Genomic DNA, 21630 nt, shown 5'->3' on the forward strand with positions numbered 1-21630 from the left:
ACAAGAAGAGCACAAGATCGCTGACTGTAAAAATCCAGCTAAATGCGTACTGTGCGTTGAACTTCACAGCGCAGAGAAGACTGCCTACCATGCAGGCACTAACAGATGCCCGGTCTTCCAAGAAGCTCTCCAGAAGATAACGAATAACAGAACATGAAGATATTGCAGCTCAACCTCAATCACTGTGAGGCTGCGCATGATCTGCTTAAGCAGACCGTGCGCGAACTTGAGCTAGACCTAGTTCTATTAGCAGAGCCATACAAACACCTGAATACCCAACCCTGGGAGATCGACAGCACCACTAAAGCTGTCATCTGGGCTTGTGGCAAACTTCCGTTACGAGTACAGTTAACAACAGCAACGCCGGTTTTGTAACAGCATCAGTAGATGGCATCCGCTTCTACAGTTGCTACGCACCACCTAGCCTCTCCGATGCTGATTTTACTGAATTCCTAGATCGACTGACCGAGAATGCGAAGCAGCATTATCCAGTGGCAATAGCCGGGGACTTCAACTCCTGGGCAGTAGACTGGGGAAGCAAAAAGACTAACGCACGAGGTAAAGCACTATTAGAAGCCTTTACGTCACTCGATGTAGCCTTGCTCAACAGTGGTGACACGCCAACCTACACCAAAGGGGAGGCAAGTTCCACCGTAGATCTCACTTTCGTCAGCAGCAGCCTCGCCAGAGGTAACTGCAACTGGAAAGTGATAGATATCTACACTGCCAGCGACCACAACGCGATCCTCTGGGATACATCGAATGACCAAAATTCCAGAAGGAAAAATAAGCTATCTAACTGCATTGGGTGGAGAGTAAAATCCTTCGACGCAAGCGCACTGATGATAGCATTGGATAGTGACCCGATCACCTCTGGATGCGCAGAAGAACAGACTAAAGCCCTGATGAAGAGAGTGACCTAAGCCTGTGACGCCAGTATGCCACGTAAACGTGGCATAAATCAAAGACCCTCGGTGCACTGGTGAAACGATCACATAAGCGCTCTCCGCAAAGAATGCCAAAGGAAAAGATGACAATCTCAGCGTGGCTATCGATGATCTGACTCTGCCGAGCTGGTGGCGGAATATAAAAAGGCACGTCAAAAACTGAACAAAGCCATCAAGGAAAGCAAAAGAAAGTGCTGGAAAGAGCTCATCAATGAGGTGGACAAAGATCCATGGGGAAGGCCATACAAGGTCGTTATGACCCAATTACAAAATCAGCCAATGCCTTCACCCACATGCCCACAACTCTTACAGAGGATCGTTGCTGCGCTGTTTCCACAGCAGCGTGATTTCAACTACCGGTTAGCTCAGGACGAACTAGAGGACATTCCACCTGTTACATTGGAAGAACTAATGGAGGCTTGTAATCGCGTAGGGAATAATAAAGCACCGGGATTGGACGGGATCCCAAATGTTGCACTAAAAACAGCCATAAAGGCAGCACCGGCGTTATTCCTGGAAGTTTACAATACATGCCTCACAGAAGGGACTTTTCCTCGGAAGTGTTAACAGCAACGACTGGTACTGCTCCCGAAATAAAAGAAGCTACCGGATCAGCCGTCATCTTACCGTCCACTCTGCATGCTAGACACGGCGGGTAAGATATTTGAGCGTATAATTCATCAAAGAATAGAAGCAGTAGTCGATCCACTTCTGGCAGACAACCAATTTGGCTTCCGGAATGGACGATCAACCCTTGATGCAATCAACCTGGTTGTCAACACAGCCAAGGATGCAATTGCAGGAACTAGATGGAAGGGTGGAAAGAAGAAATACTGCTTAGTGGCTGCTTTAGACATTAAGAACGCCTTCAACTCCGCTAACTGGGACTGTGTAATGAGATCTCTCGAAGAGAAAAATGTGCCAGGATACCTCCGTAGAATCGTAGCAAGTTACTTTACGGATAGGGCCCTGAAATATGACACGAAGAACGGTCCGAAAGGGTACGAAATCACTGGGGGAGTGCCACAGGGCTCAGTTCTAGGCCCTCTGCTATGGAACATCATGTATGATAGACTCCTGAGAATAGCATTGCCGACAGAAGTCAAACTTGTGGCTTATGCGGATGATGTAGCTGTCGTCATCGTCGCAAAGTACCTCGAAGAGATACAACTGGCGTTCAATATCACATTTAGACGAGTCAACTTGTGGATGGACACGGTGAACTTGCAACTAGCCCAGCAGAAAACCGAGGCAGTGCTCATCACCAGCAGGCAAGTGATAGAGACCATCAAGTTAAGAGCTGGTGAACAAGAAATCACATCACAACCTTATATCCGATATTTGGGAGTGATGCTCGACGCCAGACTCAACTTCAAGCAGCAGGTGGAACATGTCAGTGCGAAAGCGTCAGTAATGAGGGCTAGTCTCGCACGATTGATGCCTAATATTGGAGGCCCAAAACAGAGCAGACGACTATTACTGTCATCTGTCGTCACATCAGTGCTCACATACGGCATATCTATTTGGGCTGATGTACTTGACTTACAGGAAGCATGGAGAAAGGCTGGACCGATATATCGACTGAGTGCCCTACGAGTAGCTTGCGCCTTCCGCACAATATCTGAGGAAGCAGTGTGTGTTATTTCCGGAACTCTGCCTCTTAGAGTTCTAACTGAGGAGAGACGAGCCCTTTACCAACGAAGAAAGTCAAATACCACATTAAGTGCTGACGAGATTCGGATAGAAGAGCGACAGAACAGTATCACGCATTGGCAACAACAATGGAATGCTGCAGAAAAAGGCAGATGGACTCATCGTCTTATACCAAGGATTGACGTATGGCTGCATCGAAATCACGACGAGGTCAACTATTACCTTACACAGATGTTGTCAGGGCATGGCTGCTTTCGAGAGTATCTACACCGTTTTAAGCAAGATAATTCTTCAGAGTGCCCGTTAGGGTGATTCAAAAAAAAAGAATATTTTTTTTTTCGTTTGGTACTCTGAAAAATAGGTTCCTAGACACCTCTAAGAAAGCCTCTCCAAGCATGAGTTCTTAATTGTAACGGGAAGGTCCTCCTTCTTACAGTTTTCTATTTTTTCTTATTATCAGATAGAAAAATTTATATCTCGCTTCCAACTACTTGAAAAAATATCTTGTTCCTTAGATTTTGTAGGAAATTGAATGCTCTACAAAGAAGGTCTCTTACGATTTTTTCGTAAACCCAACCGTTTAAAAGATATTAACGGTTAAAGTTTGATTATTTTTGGGAAAATTTTTTATTTCTTATGAATTTTATAACTCAATGAAAAAAAATCATTATGAATGATGAAACTCATAGTTTTGTAGGAAATTTACTGCTCTATAAAAATGGTCTCTTATGATTTTTCGATCAAGTTGAGCGTTTACGAGATATTCATCGTCAAACATCAATGCATATCAATTTTTCTAGTTTTTGATCAATAATTCGAAAAATTTCAATTTATTCTGTGAGTTTCAAGGAAATTTAGACAAATTTGAGTTTGTATGAATAGAAATATGTTATGAACTATTTTTTAATTAGTTTTTTTAGTCTTGGACATGTTTGATTACATTAAAACAAAAAATTAGTGCATTTTTTTAAATATATAATTCAATTTAGTGTGTTTCACATGTGTTTCACTTTTTTATCGAAGAATTTATTTATTTAATTATCAACTGCCATATAATTTTCAATATTTTCAACATAACGGTACACTTTTACTGTAAATAATTTCCTCTATTGCAGTTTGGGTAGTTTTTTCGATGTTCTTTGATAATTTGCAATAAGTATTGGAATTGCTCTTCATTTTTGTCAAGCATTGATTATACTCACTAACTAATGCAACAGCTCGTTCTGCTGAATCATTAACAACTTTCAATTGGTTAAAGTATTCTTTATTTTCAATGTAACTGTCATTAGTAGGCCACGATTCAATATCTTTATCAAGGAAGTCATATGGTAAATCAAAGATTTTAAAGAGATTTAAAGACTTTTTAGAAACAAAGTCACTCAGACTTTTTGCGTTAATGAATTCAAATCGTTTTTATCAATTATAAATTTTTAGCTTTAGAATCTGTACCGTTACGAGTATTAACAGCTCCAACAATATTTTTTTACTTCCAATGAAACGGTATCGTCAAATAATGATAAAATGGCAAGTTCATCACTTAAATACCATAAATGCAAAATCATTTTTTCACAAGTTGCTGAAGAAATCAATGAATTGATATTTTTGTACTCGAATAAATTTTTCAAAAACTGCAAGTCATGATTAGCAGCAGTTGTTGCAGAAGTTGATGAAAACCAAGCTTTTAAATACAGTGTAACTATAAATATACAAATTTGCCGAAGACCGTCCAATTCTTTATTAGAAAGTTTAAATTCATTTCTGAATAGAAACATTTTTAAACTGTAAATTGCCTTCGCCAACCACCTAGCATGATGAATTGCACCAGGACGTTTGAAAAAATTTCTTCTTGAGGCATTTCTCCAAGGAAAATCAACGACAATTCCAACAATTCTTTATAGTCATCTCGGGGTTGTAGTAACTATCAAAAACAATTAAAAATTTGTCAGAAACAAGAAAATTTTTTTCTTAAAATCGCAGTTAAATCATACCTGTAAGGATTGTGCAATTAAACTAGATATTTCATTTTTTTATCCAAAATGATATCAGCAACAACAGTATCTTCAATTCCAGATTTATAATTAGTTTTATTTATTTCATCCCATGATTTTTTAAATCTTCCGAACATTGGTACGTTTGGCCCAGATGACACAGGCCAATATACTTCAAATGCACTTCTCAATATGATCTCAAAAATGTGGTGACGACATGGTAACCACATTAACTCTCTTCCCAAAGTCTTTTCAATTGCCTTACATGTACCGTTATAAATTCCTGTATAAAGAAAATAGATAACTATCGTTAAATTTAATATTTTCAACAAATTGTAGATTATATTTAAAATCCAAATGAGTAAATAATTCTCAATAATTTCAAAAGTGAAATTCAGTAAGCAATAAAAATTAAACTAGAACGTTAATAATTAAATATTTTTTAGATTAAATTATCATTGATAAGTTACCTGTATTAACTGCCGTCGTGTCAAAACACATCGCCTTAACATAATTAGTAATACCCCATTCACTCAATGTCGATAAAATGGCTGATGTTTGATTGTCTGCCGTCCCAGAATTCATTTTTGGAACCCCAAGTAATTGTTCGGTACCAAATGCAGTTAAAATAACTGGTAGCCGTTCCACAGATTTTGATCCAACAAGGTCATTCAGCATTTTTCCGTCCCAATGCACAACGTATTTATCGTGTGTCTTAAAGTTGTCATTAAGTCCTTTAGCAATGTCTTCTCTTTGAAGCATACGAGCTCGTTGAATTGAACTATAACTGAGCGTTGTATCTTCAATTTTAATACCTACTGCTAGTAAAACCGGAGCAATAATAAACATCGCATTTCTACTGCTGACATTAGCTCGGTCGAGTCCAAAAATGACTTCAGGAGTTAAGACATCAAGTTTTGCTCGTTTTGTCGGAATTGGAGGTTCATACTCTGAATCAGATCCAAAATTTGTAACTCCACTTAATGTATACGTAGAGAACGACTCTGATTTTTCACTTGGAACAATCGCATGACTGGTAGACGGTTGATCTAAGTCTGGAATAAGATCTGTTTTATAAATTAAACGAAGAAAATGTATAGAATTTATTCATTTTGATGACAAATAATTAAGAAAGGACTCCAAAAATTGTCTAGTCAAATGTCATCTAGTCATCTATGAAAAGTTACACTACTACCTGACTTTATAATAATTAAATATCTCAGATACTTACTACTCTCATCTATTCCCATCATAGTTGTGGTTAAGTTTGATACAGGTACATTATTAGAAAGAATCTCTTTATGGGTACCGAATTTTTGATCCAAATACAACTTTCTAATATTATCATCAAGCACTTTTAAGGATTTTTCGCTCACAATGTCGAATAATTGTTCAAGATCAGTCTGAAATTTCATTTCCTTTTGGTTTTGCGCTGAATTCTTTTTATCGAAATTTTTTTGTAATTTTAACTATTGACTGTGATAGCGAAGAAATTTTTGACTGCATTAGGAGCTCCACTAGTTGGAATCTGATTTTTTCTCCACAGTTCAATAACTTGGTCAACTGAATTTTTAGCACTTTGTTTGATTGAATACTTTAAAATTTTAAGTTGGTAGAAAAACACACGCATAACCTCTTTCACTTTTGGTAACTTACGTTCCGAAATTCTTTGTAGAGGTATTCCGATAAAACGTATTTCTTTATTCATTGTAGGTTAATTGATGATAAATAAATTTATGTGATGATTATAAGACTTATTTAAAATGAATTATTTTATTACGTATTCAAGATGATCAGTTTTAGGAACACTGAAAATACGGTATGAAATGGGTAGATACTGAAGATAGTTGAGAGTAAAAACATAGATGGCGTTAGTTTCAGAAGACAAACAGAAGAAGAAATGGAATTCAAAACAAAAATCCCCTCTAACGAAAATTTTATGTATATTTTGTGAAAAACAATTTAAAAATACGCACTGAACAAATTTCATAATAATAAATGACAACGCGATTAAGATTTTAAATTATTAAAGATAAAATTAAAAAAATATTATTAGAATAAAAACTTTCAAATGAATTTTTGAACAGAAAACATCTATAGGAGTTGCTTTTATAATAAAAACTCAAATTTGTCTAAATTTCCTTGAAACTCACAGAATAAATTGAAATTTTTCGAATTATTGATCAAAAACTAGAAAAATTGATATGCATTGATGTTTGACGATGAATATCTCGTAAACGCTCAACTTGATCGAAAAATCATAAGAGACCATTTTTATAGAGCAGTAAATTTCCTACAAAACTATGAGTTTCATCATTCATAATGATTTTTTTCATTGAGTTATAAAATTCATAAGAAATAAAAAATTTTCCCAAAAATAATCAAACTTTAACCGTTAATATCTTTTAAACGGTTGGGTTTACGAAAAAATCGTAAGAGACCTTCTTTGTAGAGCATTCAATTTCCTACAAAATCTAAGGAACAAGATATTTTTTCAAGTAGTTGGAAGCGAGATATAAATTTTTCTATCTGATAATAAGAAAAAATAGAAAACTGTAAGAAGGAGGACCTTCCCGTTACAATTAAGAACTCATGCTTGGAGAGGCTTTCTTAGAGGTGTCTAGGAACCTATTTTTCAGAGTACCAAACGAAAAAAAAAATATTCTTTTTTTTTGAATCACCCTAGTGCCCGTCCTGCTCAGATGTCGCAGAAGACGCAGAGCACGTCTTCTTTGTATGTCCTCGTTTCGATGCACAGCGTGAAGAGTTGGAGAGAACCCTGAACCAGAGAATACAACCAGATTCACTAGTGGAAGCAATGTTGTCATCAGAAGCTGCCTGGAACGCTACCAACACGTTTGCAACAGAAGTCCTCACGGACTTGCGGTCCATCGAAAGAAGAAGAGTTAATGATAGAAGATAGAAGGAAGGAAGATAACACCTTAGCCATCAGAAGGAAGAGCAATAACTAGATCCTCCCCTCATGAAGTAATGCCTAACGGCGGTTTCCATGAGGATCAGAGGCAAGAGAAACGAAGGGAAGGTTTTAATCGATATTAGCATTGACATGTTACTAGTCAATGTTCGAGTTCGACATATCCAAGTGAAACACCTAAGCTTGTTGAATACGTAAAAGTATTTCCTCCCTTCGAAAAAACATACATACATACATACATACATACATACATACATACATACATACATACATACATACATACATACATACATACATACATACATACATACATACATACATTCATACATACATACATACATACATACATACATACATACATTCATACATACATACATACATACATACATACATTCGTACATTCGTACATGGTATGTACTTTGGACCGGTCCTACCTACCGAAAGAAATATTGACCCACTGAATTCGAATTTCAAGTTTTTTGACCCGGTTACCCTCCAATTTTGAGCATAATGCTCAGATTAAGTATGATTTTAATGTATTTTGTTCTACTGCTTTGAATGCCGCCAACCGCGTGAAAGTTGGTTCATTCATTCATAAGTTATTGCGGTTTGAAAGTGGAAAAAATCGTGTTTTATCAAACTTTCATCAAACTTTTAAGCTTGAAGAACTCAAAAACGTTATAAGTGCAATTTTAAACGCCTAGGTATGGAATTAGAGGGAAGTTGCAGGGATGGCCTTCAGGGTCAACCGTTTTCCTAATTTTTTTTCATAGTTTTTTTGAGATTTCTGGAAATCTATTGATCCGAATCGGTTCAAATTCACAGGAAATCTAAGCTTGATGGAACCCTTTGGAACGCCGTTTGGTAAGTTCCGATGTATAGTTATAAGCGATTTACACACAAACACACACACACATACACATGCACATATACACGCATACACACACATACATACATACAGACATAGTGACAACATCGGGGAGGGGGGGTAGTCAGGGAAGCTTTCTGTGACCTTAAAACATCGAGATCTGATGAAAACTCGATTTTTTCAAAACAGAGTCGAAACAATAACTTCCTGATTTTCTTAGCGGAAACTTAAAAAAATTTTTTTGTGAAGTTTTTCGCGGAACTAGGAACAGAAGTTTTGAGCTTAGTTTTGAAAAAAAAAAAAGGAAAAAAAAATTAATTTGGAAAATAAAAAAATTTCTAATAGTTCCATCATTAGTACGAATGCAATAGTTAGATTTCCATGGAATCTACTCAGAATTAGCATTTAACTTAATTTCTTTTTGACAAACGATTTTTTCATTGTTTTTTTTTTTTGTATTGTTACATCACGCGATAATAAACACTACAGAATTACACGAAGCAAAGAATGAATAGAAATATGACAACCATATTCAACTCAAAAGTCAATATCGAAGTCTTGAGTTCTTTATCTCAACATAATTAAATAATATATTGTTTACATATCTTAAAAAAAAAAAAAAAAAAAAAAAAAAAAAACAATGTTGTATCAAAGTGGAATATCAAAATGTCGGCAACACTTTATCAAGCTATAAGTCGAAAAGCTGATTTACTTTTACATAAATTATAACAAAAATATTTTCATTTAAAAAATTAAAAAATATATTCTTTCACTAAAAAGTTAATCATAATCACTTTAATCAAAACATTTTAAAGTATATATACAATAACAATAAGAATTGGCCAATTATAAATATGATTATAATTGCTTACTAACCAAAGTAAATGATAAAGTAGACAAACAGTGTAATGAAAGTAGACATTTCTTGATTTTTCCAAAATGTATCACATATTTACATCTTGTCTCAGAAAAATTGTTCGGAGCCTAGTTATTATATTAAAACGATCTTTTATGTAAAACCGTATTATTCTTTCTACTACCTCATTATTTCTATTATCAAAAGAATTTAATTTTTTTCTAGATACATAAATTTTTTACACTAAATTTATTTTCTTTTTTTAATTCATGTTATTATTTCTAAAATTATGCTATTCATCGGCTGATATTAATTTAACTGTAAACGTGACTATTTGTTTCAGTAACAAAGCATAGTCGTATAAAAAAACTGAATTACTTTGAAAGTAAAATTTGAATAAACAATGCATATAACGTTTACAAGACCATTAACAATTTAATATGTACTCTTAATTTTATGTCAATTTTTTTGATAATATCCTTAGTTTTCTTATTTAAATAACACAAAGTAACTTAGATGTATGACTATAATAATGTACTCGATGATGATTTATTACGCACTGTGTACACACAACATTTCACTCAATGTCTGAGACTATGATTATGTACTAATTTCAAATTTAAAACTTAATCGAAATTCATAAATATTCATCAAAAGAAATAATCTTATTTTGATAGAAATTAATAATTCTTACGTATTTTATCAACACATATTTACATCTTATCAACAATAACTATGTACACAACGTTATAATATTATATTGTTCAGAAGTCAATACGTTTTCTGCATAACCCTAGAGTAAAGTCTTGTATTTGCAAGGTATTGCGAGTATTAGAACTATAAATATCAGCTAAGTTATCAAACTTAAATTGAGATATAAAAACTTTTAAAATTGGTTTTCCCTTGAAAATGCAAAATGTCGTGAATTCGATTAACGAACACCGCAGGTAAGAGCTCAAAGAACGAGACGTGCTTACCTCAAACGCAGCACTCTCCCTTCAACAAGAGTAGTAAAATAACTACATTGCGCGAGCGCTACTCGGAATTGAGCGCGCAATTACCCCCACGCAAGTGATTAAGTTATTATTATACAGATAGAATGCAGTACATGTACATATATGAGTAATCCATTAACTTTTAGATGAATTTGTTTTTGGAAAGGTTCTTCGAATTTTCTGAAAGTTTCAGAATCCTAAAATATTTGAATAATTACTCTCACAAAAAATTTTAAACTTTGTAAAGCACTGAAGATTATAAAGACGAGTCTTTAAAAGTTAAAAAAATCGCCATTTTTATCTTACTTTCTTAAATTTAATTTTTAATAATAAATTCTGTTTTTTATTTTTCATAGTATTTCTCAAAGAAAATTCTTCAGATCCCTAAATCATACCCACTTCTCTGTTATGACTTAAAGAACATAAACATTTCAATAGAATAACCATTTTCTAATCATTACCAAAAATTTGATTATAAACCGATTTATTTTTCATTAGATCTCATAGATAAAAATCTAACTATTACATTTAATCAGAATTTAGTCATTTATCGATTTGATCAAATTTCGCTAAAATATATCTGAAAGTTCATCAAATGAGCTTCAATTTTTTTCATATCTATTTGTTTTTTTCAGACCAACAATTACCTATCTCTTCATTTATTTGCTTCATTAAATTTTACTATTGCTTTGTTTTATTTTGTTTCATTGATTTTACAAGTCATTGGTAGCTCTGAGAAATTTTCCATTTCGACTGTAAAAGGATTTTTTTATAGTTTTAGAAAAAAAAAGGCGCCATTCGGCTACACCCGACAAGGATAGATAGATTTCTTGTTTAAATATTAAAAAAAACACGTTATTACAAAGCAATAATGTCGTAATAGTATATTACACATCTAGGGAAGTAAAGTAAGAAATGTCTTAGATTACATGTAATGTAATCTCGACTTCGCCTCGGCCGACAAACATGTGATCTGAGACATTTCTTACTTTACTTCCCTCGATGTGTAATATACTATCTTTTCATATTTTTGCAAATAACGATATGAGACCGACTACAACAAATTGATATTTAAAGACGTCTACCCAAAAAATAGAATTTGCAACAGATGATGGTCATCTGATGATAAAAGCTAAAAATCAATTTATTCTTGATTTTTTTTAATTTTCCCAACTGCGAAATAAATTGAAAAAAGTATCAAGAGGCGACGAAAAATAGCTCAAATTGAAGATAATTATGTGAATTTTAACATAAATTTGATAGATTCAAGCTTGATGGCTTAAAAATTATATGAAGAAAAAAGGCCGAAGAACGTAAATGTAAGATTTTTTCAAATTTTCAAAATCACGGAATTAATTTAAAAAATCATCAAAACCAGACAAATGATAGTTTAAATTGAAGGTAATTAGATGAAGTTTAATTAGATGATTAGATGATTATTTAATTAGTAATTAGATGATGTTACATCTGTAAAACTATTTTCATAAAATGTACGAAATTCAACATTTTTTTTTAATGAAAAAATTTTTCAAACACCCACAATTGGTAAACTAACCGGCCGATTTTGCTCATCTTCGAACTAGATATTGGTATTGATCCACAGAATGAGCCCACAAAATTTCATATAGATCGGTTGAGAACTGTAGGCGCAATTTTGCTGACATGGCGCGTTATATCACACACACACATATCTATACTAATATATAAATCTATAGAGTTTTTTTCGGTTGTCCCCTTAAAACTATTAAACTATACATCCGATTGAATTGAAATGTTGCATCCATGTAAAGGATACATTGACTTAATGGATAGGCTAACTTTTTTATGTGTTAAATCTCCGAAGTGTATAGCGGGGGCGTTAAAAATTATATATATACAAGAGATTTCAACGTATATAATCACTCATCACGATATCTCTGGAACTATTAGAGTTAAAGACTTGAAATTTGGTAGGAATATTTTTCCACTGAGTAGAGGTCAGCTAAGAACGGATTTTACGAAATCCCACCCCCAAGAAGGGTCGCGGGGGCGTTAATTAAAAAAAATTCACATTTTAAAACTACAGATATTATAATTCTAACCCCATAAGGGATTGCGGGGGCGTCAACAATGAAAATCTCTCATTTCCCGGGAAAAAATGATTTTGCCTAATCATATATATTTATATATGATTATATATTAAATATAAAGAATTATATATGATTATATATAAATCTATATATAATTAGATCTGATTAGACCTGAGTCATCTAGGGCTATATATGATTATATATAAATCTATATATAATTAGATCTGATCAGACCTGAGTTATCTAGGTTCATACATGCGATTATATATAAATCTATATATGATTATATCTAATCAGATCTAATTTATATAGGACCATATATATATATATATATATATATATATATATATATATATATATATATATATATATATATATATATATATATATATATAATCAAACGTAAAGCTATGTACATAATTATATCTAATCAAATGTAAATTATAAATTTATCAATGATTATTGATTTTATTTTCTTTAGTGATTTTAACATAAGTATAAGATCTGAATTTTTTTATTAATAATTGCAGATGAAGAGCTAAGTTATATTTTATTTTATTTTTTCATTATTATTGTTTTTAAATCAGTATATAAAATTATATATAACTTATATGTGATTATATATAATTAGACCTGGCCAATTTTCAGGTCTAATTTTATATAAGTTATATTATATATAACCATATATAATTAGGCAAAATCTTTTTATCCCGGGTTGCAAAAAAATAGTATCTATTGTACTTGGAATTTTGTTCGAACCTATTATTTATAAGGTAGAAATCATCTCGAATAGGATCTTACGGAATTCCTCCCCCATATAGAAATGCGGGAGTGAAAATTGTCAAACAATTCATATTCTTTAAATGCAGTTCCTATAGATATTGATTTCGATAGAATCTTAAGAGAGACAGGAAATTACAGGGATGTCCTCCAAAAAGTCAACGGATTCAAATATTTTTCTTTCTGAATAATTATATTTTCTTACAATAATCGTCTCTTTGGCAGCGGCAAAAAACTCATTGTAAGGTTTCCAAAATTTAACTTTACATGAAGTTATTCAGTCAACGGACTAAGAATTTTACATACATTTTATTTTTGCTGATCATATAACCGATGAATTGTTCTTATTACGAGATCGCAGGAATGTAACAGATTAAAATGAATGCATTTTCTAAACACTTGAGATGTGGAAAATAAATTTGTTTACTTATTTTAAGAGAATTCATAAAAAACGTGTACTGATAATTTTTCATGAAAACTCGATGTTACGGAAGACATTTTAAAATTCGTTGCACTTTAAGCTAGGTAATTATTATGTCAATTACTATTCATTTTTGGAAGAAAGCCACGAGAATGTTAGAGTGATTGCACAAAGAAAGTTACAATGAACATTAGCTAGAATAATCACATGGATAAAAGATACAAGCCAATTTGATGGAATGTGGAACCTGTGCAAGTCAAAATAATACTCCAATTGAATTTCAAGTCTAGATCTAAAAATACAATTCTATAAAGTGTCCAGCGGAGCGGGCGGGTAACAGCTAGTATATATATATATATATATATATATATATATATATATATATATATATATATATATATATATATATATATATATATATATATACATATATATGAAATTTTTTCATTGATTTAGAAATTTCATAAGATATTAAGATCTTCACACAGAAAAATGTAAACTGTAAAATTCACTCTGATTCCGTTAATTTTTATAGTTTCAAACAGTACAGCGGACATGGGGGTGGCAAAAATATAAATATTACAGAAGTTAATGTAGAGAGTGTAAAAGCCACAATTTATAATTTAATATCGAAAATAATTGATTAGTAGCTGTCACTATTGTAAATAACGACTCTCTCATCCCAAAAAAATTACAGTTTCAAAAAGTAAAAGTTACCGTTTCAATATATAGTCCATCGTATGAAAAGAAGGGGAACTCAAATGAGGAGAAGGGGGTCTCACTCTGAGATAATTTAACATTTGAAACAGTAAAAATTTTACTTTTAAAATATATATATTTTACCAGCCTAAGCAAATCAATAGTTATAGTTTCCTTTTTAATGTTGCGTTTAAAATTTACCATTTTACTTTGTAAATATTGACGTTGCTTATGTTAGAAATTTAGTAACGATATTTTATACTTTTTACATATCATGCAATCATTTTTAGTTACGAAATGATGAATATTAAAGTCAAAATTCTTAATTATTATACTTTAACATTCACATTTTCGACATTCACATAGCGAATATTACTGTTTAAAATAGTATTTCTTGCATGTAAAGAATAAATTGTAGCATTTGAATAATAAATAATGTAAAGTAATTTTACAATATTTGAGTAGCATTTAAATGATAAATATTACATAGTGATTATTAAAATCACGATTTTACTGTTTAAAATGCTAATTTTTTAGCAGTTGATCATTACTTATTATAAATCGACTATTATTTATTACAGTTTACTTTTTTCCGTGTATACATATATAAACTTTTGAGCCAATGCCATTTTTCGACATTATTCGATGAAAATAAACATGTTATGACAAAATTTTCTTAAAATTACGACATGAGACCGGCCACAATAGATAGATTTCTAAAGAAATCTACCTAAAAGTATTTGTGAATCCGAATTTGTTTATAAATAATTTTAGAATTCATAAACCAGTAAATTATGAGTAAAAAATTTTTTCATCATATTAATAACCAAAAGTTCAAATTTTGTGCCATTGTTTTTGTGGGAAGGTTAATGGTAAAAGTCACACTTTCTTTCCGCAAAACAGGGCAGAAAGTTTAAAGTTTCGGTGCAGATATGATGAAAAATAGTTAACGAATTCATTTCGTTAGACATTCATTTGATTTTTCTTGAAAAATTTGTATTGTGAAAAATTATAACACCTTTATAAACTTTTATATCTTTTTTTAAAATGCATTGTAACATACCACGTATCCAACTGAATTTTATTTCTAATATTTATCAATCCCCTGCTCAAATTCGCTCACCGGAGTCCAGGAAATCCAGGATCTTAAACGGGGATCGCGTCGAAACGACAAAACATACACATAAACAACTATTTAGTTTTAAATAAGAAAATAAACAAAGAAATCTCTCTATCGGCCTGACCAATAATTTACAACAGTTAATAATAAACAATACAATCAATACAATAGTACACTCCTTCACACTTATACGACGGTATTCTCAGTTCAGTCAAAAATCGCGGTCTACATGACATGAGCTGATTTCTTAATACACTCTGGGGTGGTAGGTATACGGTACTTACATGGGTCTCGGTCGAACTCCAGGTAGAGTGGTATTTCTGGTGGAATAGTCATCCGCATAGTAATTCCCCGTGAAAAAAAATTTTAATAAGTTTTTCGGACGGAAGTTAACGGATTTTTGAACCCGAGTACAACGGAGAAGTTTTTCCCACCGTTGCCTTCTATCTAGGCCCGCACAAGCTCAACAATCGACAAAAATTTCTGAGTTTTTATTTTCCGTCGAATAATTTTGTTGTTTCATTTGGAATTATTTTAAATTTCAATCATTATTCTTTTATTTTCTATCCATTTGGTCAGCCAGATTCTAAATATTTATATTTTATTTTAATTTCTTTCAAAATTATTTTCTTTTACTAACTAAACTCGCTCGAGAATAATTTTACACACTTGTTACGTCCCCACCTGCATTCGCAGATGTCTCTGATAGCGAATACGCGCGCTAATTTAAACTCTAACAATTGTACAATAATTTCATAAATATTCATTTTTTCATAAATATAATGTTAAATAATAAGTAAAGAATTCCAAACGTTAAACATTAAATACTAAGAAAATGATAAGTAAAACTCAGCCAACACCTGAATAAACAGATTATTTTTAAGTTCACATTAACATTTTCTTTCGAAGAATGTTAATGGAAAAACTAGAATGATTCAACAAGCAGTAGAACAAATAAGCTTAAGCTTAAGTTGTTTTTAAGTTACCATTAACATTCCAACAAGGAACGTTTAATGATAACACAAATGTATAATAAAATGTAAAGGGAAACTAGAGTACAGTACGCGGCAACATCAGAAAGTTTCACGAAAAGAATGTCCTAAGTCAACAACAAACAATTACGTGGACTAGACTCTGGAGTGGCATCAGCCGATGAGCCAGCTCACCCTGATGACGCAGGAAGCATGAACTCCAAAGTCTAGAACATTCTATATTTTCGAGAACCTGATAAGCAACCCTACTCCTACAAGGGCGCGTCCCTTGGGGAGTCTATAAAAGCGAGTTGCATCGGGAACTCGGGGCCTTTTTCATAATATCATTAAGCTACTAAGTACTGCTCTAGAAACCGATAAACATTACACTGCACGACGGTTTCCCTCCTGATAATTAAATTGTATCGCATCACTAATTAAATAAATCGGAGACTATTAATTTTAAATTAAATCAGTTTATTTCGGAGGAAACTCGAGTCCACCTACTGACGACACTGGAGGTCGTCTCATCCTAATTCTCCAGACCCCTTTATATTATTTAGGGCCGGTTCTTCTCAAACCGCGCGGTTACGAGGACGTAACAACTAAATTAATATAATAAATTGGTGGCAGCGACGGATTCGAACACACTCCGAAGAGGACTGGCGCAAAATTTTTTTTTGTGTATAAAATTCAACATCGATCTTCATCTCCGAAAGTATTAACTCACCATCAACTCAAAAATCAAAATTTCTTTTCTGGGAACAATCAAAAAAAAAATATACAAATCTTCAAGAAAAAAATCAACGAGAATAAATATATAAAGTGATACAGTTAGTGAAAAGTTAAAAATCAAAAATCAGTGAGAAGTTTTTGAAAAATTTATATAATCTATAATTTTCTTTTGCTTAATTATAAATAAAGTATATCAAAACAAATTAAAAATAAAATTAAATTAATAATAACAACGAATAAAATAAAAGATTATTCAACAAACAATAAGCAAAAAGAAAAATAAAAACCATCAAATTGTAAAACAAGTGAATCATCACCAAGCATCTACTTAAAAACTTCAAGCAGAAGCAACTACAGCCAAGCAGTGACGACCTAGGACAACAACGATAAGAGCCAAGCAGCCCAAATCCAACATCACTTGAGAGGCAGCTCACGAATCCGAAAAAGGACAACCCAAGCATTTAAATATAATTAACGACATAAGAATATACAACGAAGTAGTAAGTCATTTATTAATCCGAATTTGTTTGTTTCTCGTCAAAAATTGCAATTTTTTTCCCTTGTCTGCCCACGCAGTATAAATTTTTTTTCTCTTTTCAAAAAAAAAAAAAAAAAAATATTTTTTTCTCTTTCTCTTTTCCCTTTTTGACTTGTTTTAAATAAATCAAAATGACTTTAGATAACGATAACGAAATGGAAACCACTATATTAGAAAGTAAAGGAAAAATAGCAGCTTTAGAAAAAGCTATAGAAGAACTGTTAGATGAAAGAGAGAGAATGAAAAGCGACTTCGAAAAACGTTGCGACAATGTAATATTAGACAGACTTAATCAATTTAAAGCTGAATTAAATTCACGACAAAGTACATCAACACATATTAGTAACAATAATAACGGTATAAATTATAATAAATTCGATCTTTTCATAAAAACTATTCCTGAATTTGACGGACACACGATCCCAGTACAATCATTTACAGAAATATGTAAAGAAGCAAAGAACTTCATAACAGACGTAGAAGAAAAAGTACTAGTACGATTATTAATATCAAAATGTAAAAACGGACCAATAGTCAGACTATTAAACGCTAATATAAAAACAATAAACGACTTAATTTCAACATTAACACTAAATTACGGACAGAGTAAACCTATCTCAGTTTTACTAAACGAACTAACACAATTTAAACAAAGAAAAGACGAGAGAGTTATAGATTTTCATAGTAGAATAGATGAACATTTAAGAAAAACAATCCTAGAAATTGAAAATTCAAAATGTAAAAACTCGAATGAGAAAACGATAATAGCGACAGAGACAGCAATTCAAACATTTTTATCAGGACTATTCCCGCAAATAGCATTATATTTAGGACAGGTAGAATATAACGACCTTCAGTCAGCCGCTACCGCTGCTCGTGAAGCAGAAAGAAAATTACAATCGATGAGCAATATTAACTCTATGTTTCAAACCTTTAATGACACAAATTGTCATGCTATTCAAAGTACTCCTAATACAGACGTAACACACAAAAACGACGACAAAATTAAACTTAAAGATAACATTATTAATACAAACAAATATTGTTCAAATTGCAAAAGAAACAATCATAATACAGAGGATTGCAGATTTTTAAAGTTTAAAAATTACAGAAACTATGATAGCAATAACAGAAATAATCGTAATATGACAAGTAACAATTACAATAATAATAATAATAACAATAAAAACTACAATCGTTATAATAACAATTACACCAATAGTACAAACAATATTTACACTAGGAATAATAATAATCCGGTCAATGGTAATACGAATAATAATAATAACGGACCCCAAATACAATGTGCGTACTGCAGAAAGATAGGACACATAGAAAAAATTTGTAGAAAGAAAATTTACGACTATGGTAGACAAGCAGGTTTAAATGTCGCACAAACAGTTCAGGGAAACGGACAAATGCTTCCCCTTCCAGGCTCTTCAAGGGGAAACACCTCAACGCAACAGAGCCAGACCCAAAATTAAATACCAGAATACCCACAAAAACATACTTCGTAGGCGCAATGTCACCAGATTATAAGCCTACCTCAATAATGATAAAATCTAAAAATATAATTTCTAGTTACGGGAAAATTCTATTAGACACGGGATGTAATTTAAACCTAATAAAATACGGGGAAGTCAAACATAAAGATCTAATTGATGAATCATATTGCTATAATTTAAACGGAGTATCAGAAGCAATTACTCTAGGTAAAATAAAAATACAAATTTTTAATACAGAAACAGACTTTCACGTAATACCCGACGACTTCCCCCTAGATTATTCAGGTATATTAGGAATGGAATTCTTACGCGAATACGGCGCAATAATAAACCTAGTAGAAAATACGGTTACGTTTACAAAGTTAAATAATTTAGAAATTTCATTGACAGAAGGAGAATATTTTGTTTTAAAAGCTCGTACTAAAACAGCAATGTTCGTTCGGATAGATAGTAATCTCAAAGAGGGATACGTGCCTCGTCTAGATATGGGAAACGGTATATTTGCCGGAGAAGCATTAGTGAGTAATAGAAATGGGATAGCTTATTTGTATGCAATAAATACTCTTAGTGAAGATGTCAAAGTAAAGGTGCCAACAATCTCCTTGTACCCATTTGGAACAAGCGAAGAAGATAGCACTTACTTGTCGCAAGATGAAACGGTTCAACAAAGCGATAGCACCATGGCCAGGGGAAATTGCGTTGATAAAGTTATTAGTCTCTTGCGTTTAGAACATCTGAATGAAGAACAGCGCGAAGAAATAGTTTCAATTGTTGAAAAATACGCAGACCTCTTCAACATTCCGGGAGAAAATTTGCAGGCAACCACAGTGGCTGATCACATAATACCCACGAAAGATGACATCCCAGTAAATACTAGACAATATAGACACCCACCCGCGCATAGAGATGAAATCGAAAGGCAAATAACAGAACTTCTTTCAATGGATATTATAGAACCATCAACTTCACCGTATAATTCACCTCTTTTCATAGTTCCAAAGAAAAAGGATTCAAAAGGAAACGTAAAATACCGTCTAGTTATAGATTATCGAAAAGTAAATGATAAGACGATTGGGGATGCATACCCATTACCGCTCATAAACGACATACTCGACCAACTAGGAGGAGCTATGTACTTTTCTACTTTTGACCTGAAATCGGGTTTTTATCAAATAAAAATTAACAATAGGGACAAGCATAAAACGGCATTTACGACCCCGCGAGGACACTATCAATTCAATAGGATGCCTTTCGGACTCAAAAATGCACCTGCTACCTTTCAAAGACTAATGGATTTAGTACTTAGAGGTTTACAAGGTGTAGATCTATTCGTCTACCTGGACGATATAGTAATCTATGCGCGTTCGCTCGAAGAACATAGAAGTAAATTCGAAAAGTTAGCCGAACGTTTACGTAAAGCGAATCTAAGTTTCCAGCCCGATAAATGCGAATTTTTAAGAAAAGAAGTGTTATATCTAGGACATCTTATTTCTGCCGATGGAGTGAAACCAGACCCAGAAAAGATAAGAGCAATCAAAGATTATAAAACTCCTACAAATACCACTCAAGTTAGAGAATTTCTCGGACTTGCGGGTTACTATCGACGTTTCATAAAAGATTTTGCAAAAATAGCGAAACCATTATCAGACCTAACAAGTAAAAACGCGAAATTTGTCTGGACACAAGAACATCAAGAAATCTTTGAAAATTTACGTGATAAACTATGCACGGCTCCAATATTACAGTATCCGGATTTTTCAAAACCTTTTATTTTAACGACCGACGCATCAAACTACGCAGTAGGAGCAATTCTTTCCCAGGGTAAAATAGGTGAAGATAAAATAATAGCAGCAGCCTCTCGCGTCCTAAATAAACATGAGAAAAATTACTCAACTACAGAAAAAGAAATGGTTGCAGCATTATTCGGGATGAAAACCTTTAGACCTTATCTTTACGGTAGAGAATTCACACTCATTACGGATCATAGACCATTAGTATGGGTAAATTCAATGAACGACCCGACCTCACGCGTAATGAGATGGAGAGAACGTCTAAAAGAATTCGACTATACAGTACAATACAAGGCAGGAAGAATAAACACAAACGCCAATGCTTTATCTAGAAATCCAGTAGAAAATAAACGGGAAGCATTCCCAATAAAATTTAAATGGCGTCCCACAGGGAAACCAGGAATCGCAAGACTCAGAACGTCTGACCCATCTGGCCCCGAACCAGTACTAACAAAAAAATCAAAAATAATAAGTTCGGAAGAAAACGAACCCGAGAACTTACAAATAAACAAAAATAAAAATAATAATTCGAAAAACATAGAAAAATTGATATATTCGGAAGAAAACGAACCTGAATATACAAATAAAAATATTACCACCCCAGTGCACAAGGGTAGTAACAAAAACATAAAAATATTACGCGACGAAATTATTCATGCGGTAAAATTAGATAATTCAGTAGAAAAACAATCAATGAATAAATCATCTCAATTACCTGAAGGATATACTCAGGTAATGTCAAAACCTACAAAGGGACAAC

The 21630-nt window shown here is 32.7% G+C and overlaps 2 protein-coding genes across 3 annotated transcripts in view; both read right to left on the minus strand.

Moving 5' to 3' along the window:
* LOC141532520 (fibroblast growth factor receptor 4-like) overlaps positions 1-15725 on the minus strand; it is a 72741-nt gene extending 57016 nt beyond the window's left edge. Inside the window, exon 1 of one of the 2 annotated variants that reach the window (XM_074250893.1) lies at positions 15616-15725. In XM_074250893.1, the coding sequence (XP_074106994.1) occupies positions 15616-15673 (58 nt within the window). In that variant the 5' untranslated portion in view covers positions 15674-15725. Of the gene's footprint in view, positions 1-9267; positions 10207-15615 lie in introns of those variants that run through there. The other variant, XM_074250894.1, reaches the window with a different exon arrangement.
* On the minus strand, positions 4458-6070 carry LOC141532569 (uncharacterized). The gene is made up of 4 exons (XM_074250969.1): positions 5820-6070; positions 5059-5643; positions 4589-4871; positions 4458-4518 (listed from the first exon to the last, which is right to left on the minus strand). Exons 1-3 carry the CDS (start codon positions 6001-6003, stop codon positions 4606-4608), a joined length of 1035 nt encoding a protein of 344 aa, XP_074107070.1. The 5' UTR covers positions 6004-6070; the 3' UTR covers positions 4458-4518; positions 4589-4605.
* Positions 15726-21630: the final 5905 nt, after the last annotated feature.

The sequence above is a fragment of the Cotesia typhae genome, unplaced genomic scaffold (assembly GCF_013202065.1).
Source record: "Cotesia typhae breed Kobodo isofemale line unplaced genomic scaffold, CoteBio_Ctyphae contig_65, whole genome shotgun sequence".
Classification (NCBI taxonomy): domain Eukaryota; kingdom Metazoa; phylum Arthropoda; class Insecta; order Hymenoptera; family Braconidae; genus Cotesia; species Cotesia typhae.

Excerpts from the sequence above, each read along its gene's own strand:
- LOC141532569 (XM_074250969.1), bottom strand. The coding sequence starts at position 6,003 with ATGAAATTTCAGACTGATCTTGAACAATTATTCGACATTGTGAGCGAA. Across the intron at positions 5,644-5,819 it reads GATGGGAATAGATGAGAGTA|ACTTAGATCAACCGTCTACC; the intron begins GTAAGTATCTGA and ends ATCTTATTCCAG. Across the intron at positions 4,872-5,058 it reads CACGACGGCAGTTAATACAG|GAATTTATAACGGTACATGT; the intron begins GTAACTTATCAA and ends TTCTTTATACAG.